This window comes from Hemibagrus wyckioides, linkage group LG02 (genome assembly GCF_019097595.1).
Source record: "Hemibagrus wyckioides isolate EC202008001 linkage group LG02, SWU_Hwy_1.0, whole genome shotgun sequence".
Lineage (NCBI taxonomy): Eukaryota > Metazoa > Chordata > Actinopteri > Siluriformes > Bagridae > Hemibagrus > Hemibagrus wyckioides.
This window is the reverse complement of record NC_080711.1, coordinates 22293314-22318625: the sequence shown is the minus strand read 5'-3', so window position 1 is coordinate 22318625 and position 25312 is coordinate 22293314. Positions and strand designations below refer to the sequence as shown.

At 43.3% G+C, this 25312-nt stretch overlaps 1 protein-coding gene across 4 annotated transcripts in view; it reads left to right on the top strand.

Moving 5' to 3' along the window:
- Positions 1-23426, top strand: part of unc5a (unc-5 netrin receptor A) — a 205000-nt gene extending 181574 nt beyond the window's left edge. For 3 of the 4 annotated variants that reach the window (XM_058415311.1, XM_058415332.1, XM_058415321.1), the window contains 4 exons: positions 10004-10153; positions 14157-14321; positions 15372-15550; positions 19802-23425. In XM_058415311.1, the coding sequence (XP_058271294.1) occupies positions 10004-10153; positions 14157-14321; positions 15372-15550; positions 19802-19967 (660 nt within the window). In that variant the 3' untranslated portion in view covers positions 19968-23425. Of the gene's footprint in view, positions 1-10003; positions 10154-14156; positions 14322-15371; positions 15551-19801 lie in introns of all 4 variants that reach the window. The other variant, XM_058415340.1, reaches the window with a different exon arrangement.
- The last annotated feature ends 1886 nt before the right edge of the window (positions 23427-25312 follow it).

Sequence of the window (25312 nt, the reverse complement as noted above, 5' to 3'; positions counted from 1 at the left end):
AGAGGTAATTGGTTCCTGTATTGATGTACAGAGCGGTAATTGGGTGTATGCTGGTGTAATAAATGGTAATTGGTTGTAGAGAATTGTAATTGGTCAGTGGGGATTGGTGGTTCATATTTTTGTTAATTGCAGTATTGGGTGTTAATTGGTAACATTAGCATTGATATGTTTATGTGGAGAGTGCTAATTTGGTAGTATGTTAATATGGAGTGGACAGTTATCGATGATATACATAGATATGTGTTGGGGTGGAGGGTAATTCTCAGTGTTGGGTTAGGGTCTGATTTGTGATTGGTCAATATTTTGATTGAGAAATGGTCAATATGTTAGGTGGAATGGCTGGTACTTCTGGTGAGGGGGATGAGTGATGCTTGGTTGGTGTAATGAGCAGTGATTAGTTGATGTAATTAACGGGTGGGTTCAGGTCAGGAGGAAGCATTAGGTGGTGGAGTGGCTGCTGATTGGCTGTAATCAGTAGAAATTGGAGCTCTGGGGTAAAGCACGAGTGTCGGTTGGTGGGATATTTGTTAATGGTTCGTATTTTTGGATTCCTGTGTGGTGAAGGTTGACTGGTTAGTATTATGACTGATAATTGGTTGCTATGGTGTAACGAGCAACGATGGGTTGCTACGCCAGCGTGTGACGTAATGGCGTAATCAGGATAATCAGGATTAGCTGCGAGGGAAACTGAGCGCTGGTTGATTTGATGGTGTAATGACTGGTGATCTGGTGATTGTTGCTATTCTTGTGTGATGAATGATAATAGGTTCTGGTCCTCTTCTGTTTTCTTCTCCATTTGCTTGTCATCTGGCTGCTTATGTCTGTATTTCTTTGGCGTCTTTCCCTTCTCCTTTTTTTTTCCCCCTCATGAACGGATCAAGAATAATCAGGAGCTAATGCCAACGCTGGCTCCCTGGAGAAGCGCGTTTGAGTAGCCTTTAAGATTTCATTTGCATGGTTAATTAGTAAATGAAAAAGAGAAGCTGTGTGGCTGCCGTCCCGAGTCCGCCACGAGAGAGAAGAGCGTAGAGCGTAGTAATCACCACTCCAACCTCATGCAGCACTGCCAGAGAGGGAAAAAAAAGAAATAGTGTGTGTGAAATGACATGAGGAGACTTGGAGAAGTTTGTGTGATGGGTGGGTGATGGAAATTCAAGGGCAAGTCAAAGAGAGATGCATGGAAAGAGAGCCAGAATATCCACACACACAGCTCAGAGGATTACGGACAGTGGAGTTTGGACCCAGAGCCTCAATCAGACCACATGAAGAAAGTTCTCAGGAACACGAGGTCCTCTGGAGCTTCATGAGAAACTCCATCAGCTACTGATCTCCAGCCAAACTGCGTCCTCGGCACCCACACTCGTTATGAACTCATTAGGAGCTCGTTATGGCTGTTTCTGCGAGATGCAAGCTGTTGATGTGTGATGCGAGGGTTTTTCGGCGTATTATATATAGCATCATTAAACACTGGGAAAAAAGTGAGGCATTAAATAAATAGGCGTAGCACGAAGAAAAGAGAGTAATAATGGACTACTGCAGCTCCTGACCTTGACCATTCTCAAGCGCCGGAGATGTGTGTGTGTGTGTTTCTATGCTAAGCTCTCTTCTTCTTCTTTTTTCTTTCCAGCTCTCCTCATACTCTCCCAGATGTCTGTGGTAAGCCACAGAGCCTCATGGGATGTGCAGTGTTTTAGGGTTGGTGTAGTAATATAGTGCTATAGTTCCTCTGAGAATCTGTACGAAAACAAGGACACGCCTAACAGGTGCAGCGAGCTCTTTCTCCAAAATTTACCCCCTCCAGAGTGACTGATTGGCTTCCTGTACAGTCACAGGTATTCATTTATTGTGACTGTCTTTTTGGATTATTATGCTAATCAGCGCTAGTCAGAAGAGCGTGGTGTAGAAATAGGTAGCAGATGATCGAACGCCCGAGACGCATATTTATCTCCGGCGACGTGTTAATTGTGTTGCGTTATGGGCTGTAATGATTGCCAAAGGGTATGGCACGCATCAACACACACACACACACACACACACATCTCTTACCATAATACCAAATTAACTTTTGCACTGGGCAGGAAATAAGCACCGCAGTTATTGTATTGTTCCACTGAACACCTCGCTCTTTAGACACTTTCACCCAAACGTTATGAGCAAAAGGATCGCAGTGAGGTGTTTTCTGGAATATTCTAAAGAGTGCCTAAAGGTGGCAGCCGTACACAGATATCGGGATTGGAGGGATATATATTGATCTTTCATCTCAATCATTGTTATTAGATATTTTTTTGATACACTTCAGCAAAAATGTTCCTCTTAAATCAGACAGCCGGAAGATCCCGCTCTCTACCTCACGTCAGTCAGGCCAGCAGACAGCCGGCAGCAGGGCAGGAAGGGCGGCTTTTCATCTCCCAATTAAACCCGATTAGAAACAGCATAATTGTGTTTGATCGTTAAGTGTCGTCATGACACCCGGGAGTCGGCGACATTTCAGTTCACAGGCTCTCGATAAGCGAGTGGCCCTACGGGACCAATTAGATCAATATTTAACACGCCGCTCGCTCTTCTCCAGCGCTGCCACTACCGTGCCTGTGGACTGGAATAATATGGAAGGTTATGAGTTCAAATCCCAGGGCAGCCACCAAGACCCTTAACCTTCCACTGCTTAGACGTCAGTGTTGAGTGGATCTTGTTGTGACAGTTCTGTGCTCCTCTCTTTCATACGAACAAGTAAAAAAGTGCAGAATTATATTATACAATATATCCTGAACTGGTTTGTTCCTCGTACAGTTTATCTGTTTATAATCACATTTGCTCTTTAAAAAAGATCCTGTTATCACCAGGCTTGAGATCGATGCTTAAGTAATCGAAAGGTTTCCCAGACAATTATCGATTTTTATCCGAAAGTTCTCGTTACATCTGTAACGTAAGCCTTCGTGTGAACCTAAAACCACACACACTGTCTTATCAGCTAGAGCCACTAGATGGAGCTGTATTCCTCATCAGAGGAATAATGAAGCTCAATGATATCTACAGAACATCTTATTATCTCCCCCGTGGTTTTCCTAAATCTGTTACAGAGAGCAATATTAAACACAGCCAGGATATGCAGACGACACTTTTCATCGTCAGAAAGCCGCACAGAGAAAATGGCGCGCAGATCGATCGTTTTATCATAAACCTTAATTCTTCCTGACGTGACTCCTTCCAAAGGTCTTAAAAATCTGCTCACACCATAAGCTTTACCATATTAACGAGTAAACCCAAAGCTATTCAGTATGTAGAGTTATGGAGGCAGCCATCTTGGAGAACATCCAAAAACTGTTTTATCTCCGCACAGCTTGACAGGGTTCAACCTCCCGGAATTTTATACAGCGATCAACATTAAAACGCTGACAGGTGAAGCGAATAACGTGGATTAGCTGGTGTGTCAGAAGCAGGAAAAATGGGTAGGGATCTGAGGCGAGTTTGACAAATTGTGATGCAGGTCTGGTTAGGGGTTTCCTGTATGCAGGGGTTAGTACCTAAAACAAATGCCCCTAGGGAGGAAAATAACAGGGTTGTGGGCTCCTAAGACTCGATGGAGAGAAGTCCGTCCGGTCCGATCCCACAGAAGAACTAGTGTAGAATAAACTGCTGATGGAACTCGTGGAGTCTATGGCACTAAGAAGGTGGTTTTAATGTTAGGGCTGAAAATCATCTGTGTATTGATGAGGAATTATTATTATTACGGTGTTACCTCAGCATATGAATGTAACTGGTTCTGGAGGCAAGTTCTTAAGGTGGTTAATGTGTATTGTGAAACAAATTTCCCTATAAGAAATAATGTAAATGCAGATAATCTGTTCCAGCCGCCCAAAAATATTCCCAATATTCCCAATACGAAGCGTATGTAAACTGTACAGCTGCTTATAAAGAACTGACCCAAGCCAAGCATTCCATGTCAAGGCTCCTCACAGGAAGTCATGCCACCAAGCAGGTTGGCTTTCCACTGACGCTAACAAGTTTTGAACGTCTCCCGGACGTACTTGTAACTTAGCTGGCGTTCGGTTCGGTTCAGTCGGACGCTGAAAATGCTTCATATGTCGATGCAAACTGCTTGCAAAATTTCAATTCCTAAGGCGAAAATTCGTAAGGAAGGGCATTCGTATGCCGAGGTTCCACTTGTATTCTTCTTCTTCTTATTAAAGCCTGAAAAGTTTCTACTGATTTTTTTTTAAACCTATTAGTACTGACCGCTGGTTGAAAACATAATTAGAGGAAATCAGGCTTGTTTTTATGAGACACGTCTTGGCGTTTTGACGATTTCCTTTCGTACTCCATGATGAAGCGTTTGATGGTTTTATGAAGTTTGATGGCTTATTTCGGAGCTGGCTTATTAAACTAGCCGTGGAGCCGCGCTGACGTGCCGTCTCTGAGATTCAGCTAACGGCGTGTCTAGACTGCAGATGAGACGCTGGCGGAGATTTTTCTTTTCCTCTCTGAATCTGTCGGTATGCCTGGTGTTTCGGGTGCTGACTCGGCGTATTGTGTGTGTGTGTGAATGACAGCGCTCTCCAGTTTGACCTTTGTCTAAAAGCAGGGTATAATTGCGTGTGTGTGTGTGTGTGTGTGTGTGTGTGTGTGTCGGTGGGAAAGCGCAGCGTCAGCTCCGTGACGTAAAGTTTAATGTGACACTCGGCTTCAGTGAACGAAGGCAGACGGAGAGCGAAAGAAATGACACGTCGCAGTGTTGCACTTACTTTTTCACCATGATTTATCAAGAGCAAAGTGCATCTTCTCCCTCCGTGTGTGTGTGTGTGTGTGTGTGTGTGTGTGTGTGTGTGTAGCGCAGCTGCCTCTATGCTCACACTCGAAGTTATTAATCAGAGATGAGGGAGGCTGTGGAAGACACGCTGATGGGCTCGATCCATCAGAGAAAGAGAGAGAGCGCGAGAGAGAGAGAGAGAAAGAGAATGAGAGAGGGAGAGAGACAAAGAGAGAAAGAGAGAGCTGGAGAGAGAGAATAAGAGAGGGAGAGACACAGAGAAAGAGAGAAAAGGGGAGTCACAGAATGAGAGAGGGGGGGAGAAAGGGAGAAAGAGAGATAGAAAATGAGAGAGAACGAGAGAAAAAGAGACAGAGAGAGAATGAGAGAGACAGACAGAAAGAGAGAGAGAGAGAGAGAGAGAGAAAGGGGGATAGAGAATGAGAGAGAATGATAGAAACAGAGACAGAGAGAAGGAGAGAGACAGACAGAAAGGGAGAGAGAGAATGAGAGAGACAGACAGAAAGGGAGAGAGAGTGAGAGAGAGAGAGAGAGAGAGAGAGAGAGAGAGAGAGAGAGAGGTTTTTATGTATGAAGAGTGGAAGACAATAAGAGCAGCTCAGCTCCAGGGAATGTTTAACTAAATGCAGATACGTCTTTATAATGAACATCTGCACGTCAGCACTCAGAACATCTCCGTCTCGCGCTCAATTGTTTGTTGTCTTCATGCAAAGGCGTCGTTCATCTTTCCAGTCGTTTTATTTTCATCACTCCATCTTCAATCTCTTTCAATGACTTCAGATAAAAAACCACGTGAGCACTGTATTATATTCCAGATTACAGGTGGTGTATAATCCACATCTACACCACCACTGAAATCCTGACCTTCTGTAACATCACACAGGAGGATACAGGAGTTATTAACTCAGTGCTTCATCGTGTGCACGTGTCACGTGACTTTTTTTTACACGTCCATGTGTTATTGCTTTCACTTTATTTATTTAAAGTCTGGTGAATAAACTCAGATCATTAATTGGTTCTACAGAGGCAAAAAAAACCTTTAAGATTTTTACATATTAGTATCAGACTTCACTCAGAACTCACCCTGATCTATTTATTCTACACTGATTCATTTACCAAACATTTCCTTTTCTTTCTTTCTCTCCTTTCCCATTTCTTTTCTTCTTTCCCTTTTCCTTCCTTCCTTTTTCTTCTTTTCCTTCCTTCCTTCCTTCCTTCCTTCCTTTTTCCTCCTTTCCTTTCCCTTCCTTCCTTCCTTCCTTCCTTCCTTTTACCTTAATTCCTTCTTTCCTTCCCTTTCTTTTCTTCCTTCCCTTCCCTTTTCTTTTCTTCCTTCCTTCCTTTTGCTCCCTTCCCTTTTCTTTTCTTCTTTCCCTTTTCCTCCCGTCCCTTTTCTTTCCTTCCTTTCCTTTTCCTCCATTCCCTTTCCTTCTTTCCATTTTCCCTCCTTCCCTCTTCTTTCATTCTTTCCCATTTCCCTCCTTCCCTGTTCTTTCCTTCTTTCTCTTTCCCATCCTTCCCTTCTCTTTCCTTCCTTTCCTTTTCCTCCCTTCCCTTTGCTTTTCTTCTGTCCCTTTTCCCTCCTTCCCTTTTCTCCTTATTCTTTTCCTCCCTTCCCTTTTCTTTGCTTCCTTTCCTTTTCATTCCTTCTCTTTTCTTTCCTTCCTTTCCTTTTCCTCCCTTCCCTTTTCTTTCCTTCCTTCTTTTCCTTTTCCTCCCTTCCCTTCCCTTTTCTTTCCTTCCTTCCTTTCCTTTTCCTCCCTTCCCTTCACTTTTCTTCTTTCCCTTTTCCTCCCTCCCTCCCTCCTTCCTTCCGTCCGTCCGTCCTTCCTAAATTAAATAGCTTTAACTCCGACCCCAGAGACTGAGTAGTTCAGAGTTAAAGCTTGTTGGAGGATGAAACAGTCGTCTGGTTGAAAATGCGCGGTGAGAAAATAACCCCTTCCTGCACACAGGAGTATTGATACGTTACACATCGATGGTGAAAATGAGAAGAGAAAAGGTGCTGCAGTCAGTCACCACCTGCCATTTCATCTTCCATTTCATTCTCCTTTAAAAAAGGAGTGAATTCACACACACTTTGCTTCTGAATTCACACACACACACACTATTTTTTCATATTTGCTAGTTAGAGATTATGGTAGAACGATGAGAAACGACGGCATGTGACTCGAGATTCTCTCAGTTGTGTTTTGACTCGAGAACCCTGAGAATAACAGAACGTTCTTGTTAGAACACATCCTGGGGTTTTTTTTTTTTTCATTCAGCAAACGTTTCAGTGGCACCAAGTCCGATCGCTGGAACAAGCTGAAAGAATACTGAACGTTTTTAGAGCATTTGTATGTTTTTCTCTATTACATCATACTATTAATCACAAATCAGTACGAGAGTGCAAAGTGTTTGTGTGTGTGTGTGTGTGTGTGTGTGTGTGTGTGTGGGTAGCGCTGTGATCAGGGCTGTTATACAGGAACGTTCTGGAAAGTTTTACTCAGGCTTCAAGCAAGTGGGGAACTGAAGAAAAGTAGGACCTCAGGTGACTGGTCAAGACAATCGCTGAAATTAACAATCATCTCATGCTTGCTAGTGTAACCCCCCCAAGTCTTGAACCCGGGTCTCCAGCATGAGAGGCAGGCATTCTAACAAGGAGGCTGAAGACTGCAGCCTCTAGCGTATGTAGCTAGTTCGCCTCTTGAGATCAGGGGAGTGAGGTTTACCTGCACAGCAACTACCGCTGGCCTCCGTTACACTCACCCCCCTAAACCTCACTCCCATCTGGGTCATGGCACCAATGTAACCTCCTCTCCAGGTCCTACACACAACCGCTCCAAGTGTCTCCAGCATGGGAGTCGGGCGCTCTAACAAGGAGGCTGAAGACTGCAGCCTCTAGCGCGCCTCCTGAGATCAGAGGAGTGAGGTTTACCTGCACAGCAACTACCGCTGACCTCCATTACACTAGCATCTCTGAAATGTATTAACTTATTAACCAGTTTATTTTGATTCTTCCATTAAAATCAGAAGCGTTTAAACCTTTCCTGCTTCTTCCAGCCGAGGAACAGTTTGTCGTCTAAGAGTTAGCGCGGTGGCTAACCTCCTTCTGTCACAGGCAAGACAGGGAAGATTAACTAGACGAGATTCTCTCCTCTATTCCCGGACGGACCGAGTCTATCAGACGCCGAGGCAAACGGACAGAACAGACGAGGCTGAAAAGTTGGAGAGCTGCGTCCGGGCCTCCAATAATCCAGTTATCTGTCTCTCTGAAGCTTAACACACTTCTGACCTCAAGGCGAAAACGCTAAGCTGCTTCTCCATCTTCTCTCGCCGAGTTTCTTCTCACCATTTTTCATCGACGCTTTCCAATCTCTCTCTCTCTCTCTCTCTCTCTCTCTCTCTTCTTTATATCTTGTCTCTTAAAACTACAAAAAAAAAATTCCAGGAAGCCAATCAGACAGTGGTCTTTATTGCTCGGCCACATGACATTTCCTCTCAGACAGGCTGCTTTTCATTTCCTGATCAACTCGTCGTTGCGTTTGTCTTCCTCCGCATCTGCCGTGTAAATAAACGAGAGATCTTATCTGATCCGCTGACCAAGGTGTCGAGCGCTTTCTCCCTCGCTCGACTAAATAAAGTTTTAGGGACTTCACTCGGATTTCTTTTCTTTTTTTTTCCCCAGCGCAGTAAATGTGCCGTTGCACAAAGCAATTTATTAAGAAGACAATGAGGCGTACAGGAGGCCATTACTCTCTCTGTCGAAACCACATGTGGAAAGCAAACACACAAACGGAGAGTGCATATTTTTTATGTTTGGGGCGTGATGCTGTAAAAAAAAAAAAAAAAAAAAAAAAACGCCACGCTGAGACTGACAGATTTATGCACGCTTGTTAATCCCGAGCTCTCGGGACGCTGGCAGGACGTCCGCATTGGTATTCAGGGTGCCGGGGTTTCATAATGGGATAATTGGCAGGCTCTCGGCTCGATCTGCTGATGGGTCAGAATCTGGATCAAAGTCCAGGAGCCGCCATTTGCAATGCTAATTTCCGCCGAAGAGTAATTGTGCTTAGAAGAGGAACGGAGCTAAACGAGGAGCTTTGGAGTTGCTCTACAGAGCCTTTTGTGTCAGTAAAAAGCCACACAGTGAGAGATTATATGGCTCTTCACATTCGATTGGCCTCCGCTATTGACTCACGCCACCCCAGACGACTGGAGAGATAACCTCTGACCTTTGGGCCGCACCATGAGGATGCGAGTACAGCTTGAAAGATGGGTCGGGGGGGAACTCTACTGCTTTAAGACAGTTCAGGAAGCGTCTCGGCGCTTAAAATGTGCCTCGTTATGTCCTCATTAGGGAGCGCAGAGACTTGATGATCTGATCTACACGTTAGCACGCAGCCCGAAAGAGGGACGCCGCGTATCCGTGTTTCAAATCGATAATTACCGGCTTCCTTACCGCTTTAATTGAAGCCGGTCGAGCCTGAAGCAAGCGGCGGAGGAACGGTGGCATGGATAAGAATCGTCGAGATTTTCCATCTTAATTAGACTCGCTCTCCGAATTCAACTCGTGTGCATCGGCGTTCACACAGTAAAGCCTCCGCACCATACGGCCACGTCCATCTGCCCTTTCAGTGCGCGTTCCTTCCAGCACATTAGCTTCATATTCGCTCCTCTCAGAATCTAGCGAACGAGGAGCACGCTGCCAGCAGGGATCGAGTGGTGTTCGAGTGCCACTAGTCCAGATTTTATTTGGAGGCTCTGTTGGACGCAAACATCGAGTGTCACCTATAGCTGTGTGTGTGTGTGTGTGTTATTTTTTCCAGTTCTGTTTTCCAGAATAAACAAGAAGGGAGTAGCTTTATTTGAAGCTTAACGTTAGAGCAGGATTGAAAAGGAAAAGTTCTCTAAAATAAGGTGCTAGTACAAAATCCTCTGGTCTGGATCAGACAAGGTTCAGAGGTCTCTGACCCCAAACCTTAAAACCTAGCCAGATGAAGTGAGGTTTGAGAAAAATCCAGGCCACCAGGTTTTTCCCTCCTTGCCTCCATAATCATGCTTATCTTTAATAGACTGACTCGTGTAAAGTGCTTATGACCACATGTATAAGTTAATAAGGTGCTTTATTTTAATACTATCATTTCCCGCGAGTTTCATCGTGTGCTTTTATTACGGATCCCCTGCATTCAGGAAGCAGCTCCGGGTGTTGTGTCGAACCGTACCTGAAACTCCACTGTGGTGTCGTCTCTGTAGGAGGTGATGCAGACGGAGGCTCAGCTTGGAGGTCGCCTCATCGACGAGCCGCACGTTCTCCTGTTTAAAGACAGCTACCACAACCTGCGCCTCTCCATCCACGACTTGCCCCAGGCCCAGTGGAGGAGCAAGCTGCTCACCGCCTACCAGGTAAGAAGAATATGTGCAAAACACCTCAGAGCAGATTCTCTACAGATTCCAAGCAGAATTTAAGAATTTAAACATTCTTTAATCAATATAAGACGGTGTGAAGTGTTTCGGTGCTATTTGTAGAGCCAAAAAGTCATTGGTTCTCTAATCAGACCACTGAAATAACAACTAAGTAAATACAAATAAGTTCTCACTTCCTGATCTAATATCTCTAGCCCTGTAACTTGGGTCTGCTTTCAGCTGCCTTCAGGTAAACAATCTGCATTAAAAGCTGTACAGAAATCAGAAAACCCGACTCGCCAAACTGAGCTCAGGGTTTTTATTCCTTTCCTTTTCCCCTGCAGTATTTTTTTGAAGCTCAAATACTTTGCTGTGACAGCGTACCTCCAGGTGACAACCCCTGGTGTATATGAAATATATATATATATATATATATTTCATATATATATATATACACCTGAAATACTTAATAAACTCCTAACCTGAAATATGTATATATATATATATATATATATATATAAAGTTGCTGAATGAAGGAGTTTGATGGATTTCTTATATCTTGTATCTCTCTGAGCATGAAGTCGGTAGCTACGGTGCTTCTTTGACGTGTTATATGAGCATAGAGAACATTAAAAGCTCTACAAAGAACCTCGTTCTTTCTTTCTTTCTTTCTTTCTTTCTTTCTTTCTTTCTTTCTTTCTTTCTCTCTCTCTCTCTCTCTCTCTCTCTCTCTCTTTCTTTCTTTCTATACTTCCTTCTCTCTTTGCTGGTTGTGTTCTCCTCATCTTTCCCGTATCTGAGTCATAGCCTCACCCTGCTATTCCACTTATTTATCCTTCAAATGGCCCCCAGCTATTGTTTCCCTCTGTCTCTCTCTCTCTCTCTCTTTTACATAGCTCTCCGTGCATGTTCCACTGCCTGAGTTTGATCATTGGCTCTGTGAGCAGGAGTTTAGCAGATTTCCCTACGGGCGGCACGTTTAAAAGGGCTCTTGATACGTCGCTCCAGCCAGCATCAGGTTTTTAATGCTGTGCCGTTCTGCATAGATGAGCCTTCTAATGGGATATTTCTTCGGTTTGGCCTCATTAGGATCGTTTCTGAACATGCGGCGATGGAGCCCAGCTCCGTTACAGAGCCAGCAGCCGAGCCGCAAATCTCACTGTAGATGAGATACAAGAAGTGCTACCTGAACCCCGGAATTTACATAAGGATACAACAGATAGATAGATAGATAGATAGATAGATAGATAGATAGATAGATAGATAGATAGATAGATAGATAGATAGATAGATAGATAGATAGATAGATAGATAGATAGATAGGCAGGTATAAACTTATTGAAAAAGAAACTGGATGGACAGATTGATAGAAGGCTAGACACAGATGGGTGAACAGACGATAAATATACAGCCAGATGGACAGATAAATGAACAGATAGACAGACATGCTGCAGACAGATGAATATATGGATGGATAGTCAAATGGATGAATAGATGGACACACCTACAGTTAGATGGATCGACAGACTGAAAGATAGACAGATAACTGGTTAGACTGACAGAAAAACAGACGGACGAACAGGCAGCTGTAGAGACAGACAGCTTAATAGACAGATAGAGAGACAGACACAGGCAGAAATACAGATAGACAGCTAGAGAGAGAGAGAAATTCAAATGGACAGGCAGACAGGTGAATAGATAGCTAGACAGAGAGACACTTAGACTGGTATAATTACATATATACAGACAGACAAACAGCTAGATAGAGTGACAGGCAGACAGACAGGCAGACAGATATAGACAGAGAGATAGAGAGAAAAACAGCCAGACAGAGTGACAGACAGATAGACAAGTAGGTGGATAGAGACCACCAGACAGGCAGATGTAGGTGGATAGAGACAGAGACATGGACAGAGAGATAGAGAGATAAACAGCCAGACAGAGTGGTAGACAGGCAGATGTACAGATAGACAAGTAGGTAGACAGAGACAGAGAGGTAGATAGAAAGATATAGACAGACAGGCAGACAGACAGAAAAAAAGCTAGATAGAGGGACAGACAAGCAGACATAGACAGAGTGACAGACAGGCAGATGTACAGATAGACAAGAAGATAGAGACAGCTTGATAGACAGAGACAGAGAGGTAGACTTACAGCTAGACAGGTAGATAGAGAGACATAGACAGACGGACAAACATCTAGATAGAGGGACAGACAGACAGACATATACAGAGAGATAGAGAGATAAACAGCCAGAGTGACAGACAGGGAGATGTACAGACAAGTAGGTAGACAGAGAGGTAGATATACAGCTAAAAAGGTACATAGAAAGATACAGACAGACAGACAGACATAAAAAGAGAGATAGATAGATAAACTGCCAGACAGAGTGATAGACAATCAGATGTACAGATAGACAAGAAGGTATATAGAGACAGAGACAGCTAGACAAACAGAGAGGCAGACATACAGCTAGACAGGTAGATAGAAAGACACAGACAGACAGATGGACAAACAGCTAGACAGAGAGACAGACGGACAGGCAGTCATGGACAGAGAGATAGAGAGATAAACAGCCAGACAGAGTGGTAGACAGGCAGATGTACAGATAGACAAGTAGGTAGACAGAGACAGAGAGGTAGATAGAAAGATATAGACAGACAGGCAGACAGACAGAAAAAAGCTAGATAGAGGGACAGACAAGCAGACATAGTGACAGACAGGCAGATGTACAGATAGACAAGAAGATAGAGACAGCTAGATAGACAGAGACAGAGAGGCAGACATACAGCTAGACAGGTAGATAGAGAGTCAGACAGACAGACAGACAGACAGACAGACAGACAGTTATGATAAACGGGAGGAAGTGAGTGAGTGGCAGTCAGAGTGAAGGAGAGGAAGTGGACGTGTGGAAGATTCACTGCTCACTTCGTGCAGATTTCAGTGCAGGGCAGTTTGAAGCTCTTGGCTGTGGAGGGAGTTAAATATAGAGCTGCATGGAAATACTTTCCTCCCTCACTTCTCCTCCTCCTCCTCCTCCTCCTCCTGTCTGTACTCTGTGTGTGTGTGTGTGTGTGTGTGTGTGTGTGTGTGTGTGTGTGTGTGTGTTTTAGCGAGAGATTCTCGTGGGAGAATGAGAGAGTAGAAGGCACAGTGCAGAGGTGTAGGAGCGCTCTGGACACACACTCCTCATCTTTTATCTCAGTAATGCTCAATGTAGTGAGAGGTGTGTGTGTGTGTGTGTGTGTGTGTGAGTGAGTGTCACACTGAGCAACAGCTCCCCCTGTAGGCAGAAAACACACCTTGCGAGAAGTTAGACACGGTGATGAGGAGTGTAGAGGTGGGTGGCTGCAGTCATGACCCTATTTTCTAACATTTAATCAAATCTGCTGCATAGCTAATAAAGAGAGGAGTGTGTGTGTGTGTGTGTGTGTGTGTGTAAGTTATTATACCTCATCATAAAAGCATCAGTGTGTTTGTTCCTGTGATTCATAATGTGTAATGTTTAATGTTCGCAAATGATGGCAGTAATGGGATCGTATTTGTCGCCTTTATTTTAGATTAGTACTTACTGCTTGCCTGGTCATTAAATCTCTCTCTCCCTCTTTCTCTCTCATACACACACACACACACACACACACACACCTGTGTGCAGACAGGCTGGACTGACTGCTTACTCATCAATCATATTTTATTGGACTTTCACTTGTGTGCGTCCCACAGAACCCCTCCGTCATGACCCGAAGTTCTAAAGAACTAGTGATTAATGATACACACTCAATGGTTCACACTGTCTGCTCCTCGATAGATAGATAGATAGATAGATAGATAGATAGATAGATAGATAGATAGATAGATAGATAGATAGATAGATAGATAGATAGATAGATAGATAACCACACAATTGCACCTAGTGGAACATCTGGTTTCTACATCTTTATTAAGTGTGTATTGTCGACACGTTCCCATCATGTTTTGTGTGTGTGTGTGTGTGTGTACGCAGGAGATCCCGTTCTATCACATCTGGAGCGGCACACAGCGGAGTTTGCACTGCACTTTCACGCTGGAGCGGATGAGTGTGAGCACATGTGAGCTCTCCTGCACGCTGTGTGTGTGGCAGGTGGAGGGTGAAGGCCAGAGCTTCAGCCTCGACTTCAACATTTCGAAGGTAACACAGCTGGCTGTTTACACCCGCAGTGCATCGCTCGGTGCTGGTGCCGAACCCAACTCGTTAGCTAATGCTCGTCAGTTACATCCAGAGAAAAGTGCTTTGCTAAAGTGCATGTCTTCGAGATATCTCCGCGACGTTCAGCGGGTAATGATTCCTCCGAGACCAGAGACTTCAATCTGAATCCATTTTAGCTGACTCACTGACATTGGCATTACAGTTAGGAAAAATAGCTAGTTATGGTGTCACAAAAACGTGGATTACTTGTGCTGTTGCCATAGAAACACGTCTCAAATAAACATTTGCTTAGAGCAGGAGGGTTATGATCATAAAGCGTAAAATAGAGCTGAAAGTGGGTTTATGATTTACATCCGCCTCCTCAGAACAGAAAAAAAATCTCTCCAGCTTTAAAGGAAGAATCTTTACCGCAGACGAACGCCGTTTTCGCTGATGATCGACAGGCGATGCTCGTCGCTAGAATAACCGTCGGTGTAAACGCCGGGTTCATCTCTAACTGCTGCTAATATTAGCTAGCTGCTCGGGGTAATAAAAAATTTTAATCCTAAAAAACATGTATAGTGGTCAGGGATCTGAGAGTTAGCCTGGCTAATTAGTGAGGAAGCTTAGTTCGCTAAACCATGCCTGCTTCCGCTGCTAATTATCTCCGCAGCACCATATTAAAGTAGGACTGCTTCGATCACTGGAGCTAAAGCTGCCACTTGTCTGTTTAAGTCAAGGTGTAAACAACAAAGAAATGAGTGGCAACTTTATTCCCTCACCCTGTAAAGATGCACTCCAGCTCCTGCTGTGAAATCAAGCAAGAAATTCAAGACAAGACGAGGGATCAGTTATGTGAGACAGAGGAAAACCCATGAACAGTTAGTAAAGCTGATCTATAGGCGGCAGAAGTTTGTTCTAATCTTATTCTGTTTCCCAATGGGGTGCCATTACTTTTAGCTCATTTTCTACTTAAAGATAGAATAAGAAGTAAATAGTGGAACAATGGAAGAAAACGGCAGATAACCATATTCCAGTGTTGTGTTGGTGCAGGACACCAGGCCACTGGATGCTGATCTCCTGCTGGTGGATAAGAGCAGCCCTGCTCTGGCCGGCCCGAGCGCCTTTCAGATCCCCTACCTCATCCGGCAGAAGATCTGCAGCAGTCTGGACGCACCGTGCCCCAATGGAGCCGACTGGAGACTCCTTGCTCAGAGACTCAAACTCGACAGGTAATGACCTTCACCAGCTCACGACTGCAAAAGGCTGTGTTACATTAACACACCCGCACAAGTTTAATCAGATATTCAACCTTAGATAAAGCTCCAGTAATGAAAACGAGACCTGGGGGCAGGCATAATGCTTTACTTAAGACTTAATATCAGTTTCTGTGAAGCTGATGATGCGCTATATTGCCAGGAGTTTTGGGACACCCCTCCAAATCATTGAATTCAGCTTTGTTCTTGTTTTTTTCTGGGCTCGGCCCCTTAGTTCCAGTGAAAGGAACTCTTAATGCTTCAGCATACCAAGACATTTTGGACAATTTCATGCTCCCAACACTGTGGGAACAGTTTGGGGATGACCCCTTCCTGTTCCAACATGACTGCAGTGCCCCAGTGCACAAAGCAAGGTCCATAAAGACATGGATGAGTGAGTTTGGTGTGGATGAACTTGACTGGCCTGCACAGAGTCCTGACTTCAACCCCATAGAACACCTTGGGGATGAATTAGAGCGGAGACTGAGAGCCAGACCTTCTCATCCAACATCAGTGCCTGACCTCACAAATGTGATTCTAGAGGAATGGTCAAAAATTCCCCTAAACACACTCCTAAACCTTGTGGAAATCCTTCCCAGAAGAGTTGACACTGTTATAGCTGTAAAGGACAGGACAACTCCATATTACATTCATGTGCATGTAAAGGCAGACATCCCAGTTTTGGCCTGACTCACAGTCTCCGCTCTAATTCATCCCAAAGATGTTCTATGGGGTTGAGGTCAGGACTCTGTACAGGCCAGTCAAGTTCCTCCACACCAAACTCCCTCATCCATGTCTTTATGGACCTTGCTTTGTGCACTGGTGTACAGTCATGTTGGAACCGGAAGAGGTCATGAAGCATGAAATTGTCTAAAATGTCTTGGTATGAAGCTGAAGCATCAAGAGTCCCTTTCACTGGAACTAAGGGGCCGAGTCCAACCCCTGAAAAACTGTTACATCACTCTCATCAGGAAAGTAGGTGTGGCTCTGATCACACCGATGGATGACACAGATTACACAGAACAAATTCATTTAGAGTATTCTTATTAGACAATTTATCAGAATGTGGTGAAGAAATTTAGCATTAGCATTTCCGTACACACGGGTTGTACATGAGCTGTTGTACTCTACAGCCTATTGAACGCAGGCTGAATCCACAGGCAGTGATTTAATTAGACTCCTAGTTAACTTCCTCTAGCTAATGAAGCATAATGCGTAGACTTCATTTGTCCAATCAGCTTTACCTGGTCCAATTAATTACCCAATTGAAGTGGCAGCGCTTTGCTTCAATTAGCATGTGGGTGCAAAACAATCCATTTTCATTTGCCGGCTTCACACACAAACATTTGAGAAAGTAATCCGTTTCAAATGTGTTCGGGAAGGAAAAAAAATCCAGTGGCTGCACTTTCCCTCAAGACAAAGTGCGTGTAGGGAACAACACTTTAATCCCCTGAGGTATTTAGGGAACACAAAAAGGGCACCGGATCGAACTTGGGCTCGCCTTTAGAGGTGTTTCCCTCCAGGACGGACCAACAAGAACCTCGGCTTTGTTGTCATCGATCCGCTTTGATCTGAAAGGTTCCGGCTGGTCAATAGGAAAGGTCACGTCTGCCTGAATATCAGCACGGAAACAAACATCGCGGCTCACGCTAAACTATTCATCACATGAGCTCTTAAAGCAACATGCGCAAGAGGAGTAATTCAGCTCAACAGCATTTTTATTCAGGAAGCTGACTTGGGATCAGTGATGCTGACAAAACTCCATCAAAATTTCACAGAGCTGATAGTACAAAAAAAAAAAAATTAATTAAATAAAAATAAAAATAAATTAAAAAAGGAGATGTTGGACTACTTTGTGCTCAAAAATTAAAAACATTTATAAAAAAAACAATTGCAGGATATCAAGTGGAGTCACAACAACTATAAAGAAATTACAGAGAAATTATGGTGAATTTGGAAAATGGTGACACTAAAAAAAGGTGGGGAAAAATATAATTTAAATAAATAAATAAATAAGTAAATGAAAAATAAATAAATTAATAATAATAAAAATAATAATGATAATAATAATAATTATTATTATTATTATTATTAGAGAGAGAGAGAGAGAGAGAGAGAATGCAAGAATATCCTTAAATATGTCTTGCCTCTTCATCGCATCATGTGCTAATTCATGTGCATGACTTTAGTTTTTAAAAAAATTAAATAAATAAAAATGACACACACACACACACACACACAGATCCACAAGGTGTGACGGCACCAGGACTGTCAGTGTGTGTACTAACCCCGAGGCACAACCTGCAACTACATGGAGTGCGTATGCCTCATTTGAATCCAACGTTATTTTTTTGGGTCTAATTCCATCAGTAATTAACATGCTGAAAGTATTGAGAAGCGGCGAGACCATGTCATCAAAACAGTCACTTCAGACAGCACTCAGACGCAGAACGTGTGCCATTCACAGCTGAATTCAATGCTGAATGTGTCGCTTTCAACCGCTGAAATACACAAAGCGAAAGATCTATGCCTGAATACGCCATGGGAATGACCGACTGCTATCATGAATGGCCAGCTGGCTCGTTTACAGAGCGGGAAAATTTGTCGAGTAGACACAAGTGCGATTTTATTCTCGCTGATTTAGTGTAAAGCAGCCGTCCAAACATGATATCTACAAGACGAATCCGGCAGAAACTGTGTCCCTGGCATGATAGAAATATATGCTCACTTTGTTTAAATAAATAAATAAAAATAAATAAATAATTTAAAATAAATAAATAAACAAACACAAATAAATGAATGAATGAATAAATAAATACATAAATAAATAAATAAATAAATGAATAAATAAAAATCATTCATATTACAATTAATTTTCTAAATTTCATATATATAAATATTTATATTTTAACTGGGTAAACATTGTCACAGCATGAGATTTTTTCTTTATTTTTTTTCCTTCATCTGTTCCCTCTCACGCTTTTCCGCTGATGTACTTCGCTCTGTTCTCGTGAGCCTGAGGCGATTTATAACGCAAACGCCGCCTGCTCTGCCTCAACCAGCCGTTAAATCTGTGTTAGTCGTTTGCTTTTCATTTGTGCGATTTCCACCTAAACAATATAAAAACAGCCTGGTTTCATTTAGAGCAACACGGTGTAATATAAATCGTATCCAGCATAAGGTGAGGTGAAGTGCGGGCCCGTCGTCTCCGGCTCATTTTTACGCTCCGGCTGTGACTCGAGTGTAAAAGTATCTGCAGCCTTAGGTGACAAAACGTTGTTTAGAACAAAAAGACGGTGATTTCCTTCCTTATACACTGTTCCTTCATTATCGCAAGAAATATGGCAAAATAGTGTGTGTTAGAATGACTGAAAAAAATATAAGAAATAAATATATACAATTCTTTGTATTTTCAACTCAGGTCCAAGAGTGTGAAGGCAAAAAGAAATTTTTTAGATGTTTCCACATAACTAGTTAACTTCTCCGCTGTTGTACAACAGGGTGAAGGCTAGCACATGCTTCCTCTGAGACACGTGAAGCCACTCCATCTTTTTAACACGTCTGAGAGCAGACATCAGTGACCACAGAACTGTGCATAATTTTGCTCTCTTAGACTCACAACCATGGACAAATACAGAGCCAGAAATTCAGTGGGTGGAGTTAGACCTGATCTAGATCCTCCTGTTAGGGCGGAGTTATCTAAAAGTCCACAGATGGAGTCAGACATGATCTACAATCCTCTTATCCCGGGCGGAGTTATCTAGTAGTCCATACGGTAGAGTCAGACATGATCCAGATCCTCCTATTGGGTGGAGTTATTTAGTAGTCCAGGGGGTGGAGTCAGACCTGATCCAGTTCCTCTTGTTAGGGCATAGGTATGTAAAAGAGCCAGGGGTGGAGTCAGGAGAGAGATTCAGATCCTCCTATTAGGGCAGAGTTATCCGGGGTGTTTCAGGCTGTGATGTGCAGCATTTGGAGGAGGAGTTGGATCAGGTTCAGCTCCACCCACCCACTGTACTCTTGGAGGTCTGTGGCATCATCTGCTTTTCATTTTCCAATGTCACAATTCAGGAGCCTTTAACATTTGTTCTGTTTTATAGTCAGGGGGACACAAACTTTTGCACAGTGGTATTGTTACTTGTGTGAGTTATCACTGAAATCTGGTGTTAAACGAATGCTTTCTCACACACAGGATCTAAAAACCTGTTTCTGTCTCCCTGCATGCAGACACATGAGCTTCTTCGCATCCAAAGCGAGTCCCACATCAACGATCCTGGACCTTTGGGAAGCTCAGCACTTCCACAGCGGGAACCTGAACCAGCTCGCCGCCATCATGGCTGAGATCGGCAAACAAGAGGCCATGATATTCCTGGTGTCTGACGGGGAGTGCTAACACACACACACACACACACACACACACACACAAATCCAGGAATGAAGGCCTCGAAATGCTGGAGGTCCAAAAGGTCTAACAGAGGAAGGACTAATCTAACAGGGTTTTAGCCACCAGTCAGGTGTGCTGTGACTATAAACACACTAAACACACACATGCAAAGTACATTTCCATCCAGCAACAATGTAGAAAACACTCCCAGATGTTGTTCTCACCGGCCCTGTCTTGAGTCACACTTTTTTAATTCATTGCCGTGTTTGACTTCTATCTCTCTGATTTGTTTTAAACTGGAATTGAAAAAAATTTTTTTACAAAAAGGATCGGAAATTGTACGAAAGCAACTCAAATGTTGGGACAAAAGCTAGACCTGTAGCCTGGACACCCAGGAAAAGCAGATTTTGTGTTTGAACTATTTAGTTTTTTTTTTATTTGTAGTTGCCTGGAGACAAACTGAATCATCATCCAGGAAAAGAAAACATCTCACTCACTGATTTCACAAAACTAATGTAAACATATCAAGAGAATGTAGGTTAGTAAGGATGCTCGTCAGACTCCATTTCTCACCTGATCTGAGAATCTCCTAAACATTCACCAATAACTGTATCAAACATGATGATGTATCTTAAAAAAAAAGAAAAAGAAAGGAAGAAGAAAGCTGAGGTTATCTTAAAGTCCAGTAGGTGGAGTCAGCCCTGATCCAGAACCTCCTGTCAGGACAGAGTCATCTAGTAGTCCAGGGCTGGAGTCAGCCCTGATCCAGAACCTCCTGTCAGGCCAGAGTCATCTAGTAGTCCAGGGCTGGAGTCAGCCCTGATCCAGAACCTCCTGTCAGGACAGAGTCATCTAGTAGTCCAGGGCTGGAGTCAGCCCTGATCCAGAACCTCCTGTCAGGCCAGAGTCATCTAGTAGTCCAGGGCTGGAGTCAGCCCTGATCCAGAACCTCCTGTCAGGACAGAGTCATCTAGTAGTCCAGGGATGGAGTCAGCCCTGATCCAGATCCTCATGTCAGGGTGGAGATATCTAAAAGTCCAGGGGGCGGAGTCAGCCACGAACCTGATCCTGTCAGGGCGGAGTTATCTAAAAGTCCAGGGGGTGGAGTCAGACCCAATCCAAATCCTGTTGTTAGAGCAGAGATATCTAAAAGTCTAGGGGGTGGAGTCAGCCCTGATCCAGATCCTCATGTCAGGGCAGAGTAATCTAAAAGTTCAGGGGGTGGAGTCGGCCCTGATCCGGATCCTCCTGTCAAGGCAAAGTTATCTAGTATTCCAAAGGGTGGAGTCAGCCCTGATCCAGATCCTCCTGTCAGGGAGGTGTTATCTAGTAGTCCAGGGGGTGGAGTCAGCCCTGATTTGGATCCTCCTGTCAAGGCAGAGTCATCTAGTAGTCCAGGGGATGGAGTCAACCCTGATCCAGATCCTCCAGTCAGGGCAAAGTTATCTAGTAGTCCAGAGGGTGGAGTCAGCGCTGATCTGGATCCTCCTGTCAGGGAGGTGTTATCTAAAAGCCCAGGGGGCGGAGTCAGCCCTGATCTGGATCCTCCTTTCAGGGTGGAGTTATCTAAAAGTTTCCATTTATTAAGATACATCATCATATAACACTAGCTGCTGCTTCACCTCATCAGTCTCCAGGCAACTAAAACTAACTTTTCCCTAGAACAGGATTTAATCCACCTCTGGAGGATGAATACATTTACTTTCTCTAAAGAAATCTGATGAAATTGCAGCTATTTGCTGATGAGACACTCGTTCACGTTGTAGCCGGTGTGTATTGTGGCTGTTTGCTATATGCAAGAAGTGTTTCATGATGCTACTCCACTATCTGCTTTACTGAAGGTCATGATGATGGAGTAGAAAAGAGCCACCAGCGTGCCAGTAATGTGACGGACACACAGACATGAACAGCAAAAATATTAATATAAATATATAAATAAATAAAATAAATAAATAATGATAAATAAAAATAAATAAATATCAGTTTTCATATCCGGCCGAATCGGATCAAACGGACTGAAGAGCGTCTGTGTGTAAACCGTCAAGCTTTTCTGTTTCAGACGCTGCTTTTTTAAAGCCATAAACAAAAATTCGCAGTGTGTCACGTGTGTGTGTGTGTGTGTGTGTGTGTGTGTGTGTGTGTGTGTCGACGTGAGCGTACTCATGCTCTTTACAACACGTAGCTGATGTGTGGAGAAGAGATTTTAATATCATGCTGAAAACATTTTTCAGGGAATTTTTTTCCCCCCGTTTTGTTTTCTCAACAAAAAAAATTCTACTTTTTTTTTTATTTTAATTTTTTAAAAATAAATTATAATTTGATCATTTTATAAAGAGCACTCCGAACAAAAAGAGAGGAATTTTAGTCTAAAATGCAATACTATTCTTTGTATTTTTTTTTAATCTAATCAAATGGTCAGAAAAACAGAGCTAGTTTTTGGGGCATTCTGTAAGAGTTTTACATCTAAAATCAATCTGAAATTTTCTGCGAGAAGAAAAAAAAAAGAGAAGAGAGATCGAGAAGTAAGAAGCTGCGTGACAAACAAACAAACAAACAAACAAACAAACCTTGTAATAAAGGTCACGTGATCAAATATCAGTAATATACCAAGCAGGAAGTCCTTTTCTCTCTCCTCCTTTTTCTCCTTCTCTCCTCCCCTCTTCCTCTCCCCTCCTCTTCTTTCACTCTGCTCCTCCTCTCCTCTACTGTCCTTCTCTCACCTCTTCTCCTCCTCCTCTCACCTCTTCTCTTTCTTCTCCTCCTCCTCTCACTCCTCTCGCCTCTTCTTCTTTCTTCTCCTCCTCCTCTCAGTCTTCTCCTTCTTTCACCTCTCCTTCTATCTCTTTTCCTCTTCCTCTCCCCTTCTCTTCCCTCCTCTTTCTCTCTGCTCATCCTCTCCTCTCTCTCTTCTACTCTTCCTCTCCTCTCTCTCTTCTACTCTCCTTCTCTCACCTCTTCTCTTTCTTCTCCTCCTTCTCTCACCTCTCCTTCTATCTCTTCTCCTCTTCCTCCTCCCTTCTCCTCTCCTTTTCTCACTTCTCTTTCTCTCTGCTCCTCCTCTCCTATCTCTTCTCCTTTTCTCTCTCTTCTCTTCCCTCTCCTCCTTCTCTCTTCCTCTTCCCTTCTCTTCCCCCCTCTCCTTCTCTCACCTCTCCTCTTTCTCTCTGCTCCTCCTCTCCTTCTCACCTCTTCTTCTCTTTCTTCTCCTCCTTCTCTCTGCTCCTCCTCTCCTTCTCTCACCTCTTCTTCTCCTCCTTCTCTCACCTCTCCTTCTATCTCTTCTCCTCCTCCTCCCTTCTCCTCTCCTTTTCCCACTTCTCTTTCTCTCTGCTCCTCCTCTCCATCTCTTCTCCTTCTCTCTCTCCTCTTCCTCTCCCTTTCTCTTCCCTCTCCTCCTTCTCTCACCTCTCCTTCTCTTTCTTCTCCTCCTTCTCTCACCTCTCCTTCTCTTTCTTCTCCTCCTTCTCTCACCTCTCCTTCTCTTTCTTCTCCTCCTTCTCTCACCTCTCCTTCTCTATCTCTTCTCCTCTTCCTCCCCTCCTCCTCCTCCCTTCTCCTCTCCTTTTCCCACTTCTCTTTCTCTCTGCTCCTCCTCTCCTTCTCTCTCTCCTCTTCCTCTCCCCTTCTCCTTCTCCTATTCTCGCTTCTCCTCTTCTCCTCTATCCTTCTCTGTTCTTTCCTCTTCTCTCCTGCTCCAGTTCATGTGGGATGTTTCCACACGACATCCTGTTTAATCACAACAGGGATATAATCACTTACCAGCAGGGTCAGTTTCCCTCAGCGCTCGGTCCTGCATTCATATTTTCCTAAAAACAAACATCTCTTTTTTTTTTTTTTCCTTCCTCCTTCCCCAAACATCCCACATGTTAAGGATCCCACCTAAAGTCTGAAAGAATGTGAGAGCAGCCTCCACATACGTATGTACCTTACTCCGAGAACACGTTCACGTGCGTCCACTTTATTCGCAACATCTATGCTTTAAAAGAGCAGTTAAAGAGTGTTCCATGCTTCAGTGTGGAGATTTCAGCAGAACCTCACGCTTTTTAAACAGCTCCAGAGTTTCTTTTTTTATTTCTCTTCTCTCTCTCCATCTATACAGCTCACGGTGTATATAGGAATCTTTTCTATTCCAGTTCCGATGCTGGCGCTACACGTACACCGAGTCGCTAACCAAAGTTTATGAGCCATTTGGAGACGAGTTTCGTTCCTTTAACGTTGTGTGAACGTTGTTGCGCCGAACGTCGTTGCGCCGAACGTTCCTCCGAGCGTCGGTATGAACCGCTGTAAATTACTCAAACCCCTGCAGCATTTCCCCGGGAACGCCAGCGAACTATCCGTCATCTAGCACTTAGCAAGGTAATGTAAATGATATTTTAATAACAAGCCAAAAAAAAATAAATAAATAAAAAAAAAAAATGTAAAAAAGAAGTGTTACATTTGTCCGAGTTTGACCTGTGAAGTGTTTTTGGTGCATCGTTCATCGATTTTTATTTTATTTTTTTCCAGGATTTTTGCAGTGTTTTATTTATTTATTTAGTCCTGAAATTGTTCGTAAAATGGATTTCCTCTTTTCTTTTTAAAATATTTAAAAAATAAATAAATATAAAAAAAAATTTCTAAATCGAAACGTCATTCTGTGTCCCCGTCATTAACGTGCGTTTAACCGTTAACATTTTTCGTCATTTCACAAATTCAAATGGAAAAAAAAAACAACGAATAAATTTAAAAAGAAAATAAAAATTTAAAAAAAAAATTAATAAAAAGGCACCTTTTTTTTTTTCCTCTGCCAAACTTAAAAAGCCAATTTCGGACGTCGCGTCACGTCGAGAAAAAGAAGCCGATTTAGCGATGTTTATTTTTTTTCCCCCTCCCCACGATTGTACACTTGAGTGGCGCTCACTGCTAGCTTGTCGTGTATAGAAGACTGTGCGAGTTACTGGGCCTTTTTTCTTTATTCTCGCCTTGATTCCCCCCCCATTTGAAGACAGTAGACTTGTGTACCTGTGAAACGTTTCTTTCGGTTTCTTGATTCTCTTCGATGTTCCTTGCCTTTCTGCGAGTCAGAATGCTGTATTTAACACGCCACAGCGCTTATGCAATTGTACAATTTCTTTTTTTAAAACCATATTTTCAAGGGATTCTTTTGTATTTTCGTTTGTTATTAAAAAAAACCCGCCCCCTCTCCTCCTCCCCCTCCTCTTTCTCTCTCTCTCCGTCAATGTAAATCCGTCGTCGATGACTTTGTGCTAACAGGAAGCCCCTGTGACCGAGGGGTTTTTCCTCTACTTTTGGACAATGGATATGGATTTGTGGGTAGAATTTTGGAAATTCGTTTCTAAGTGCTTTCAAGTATT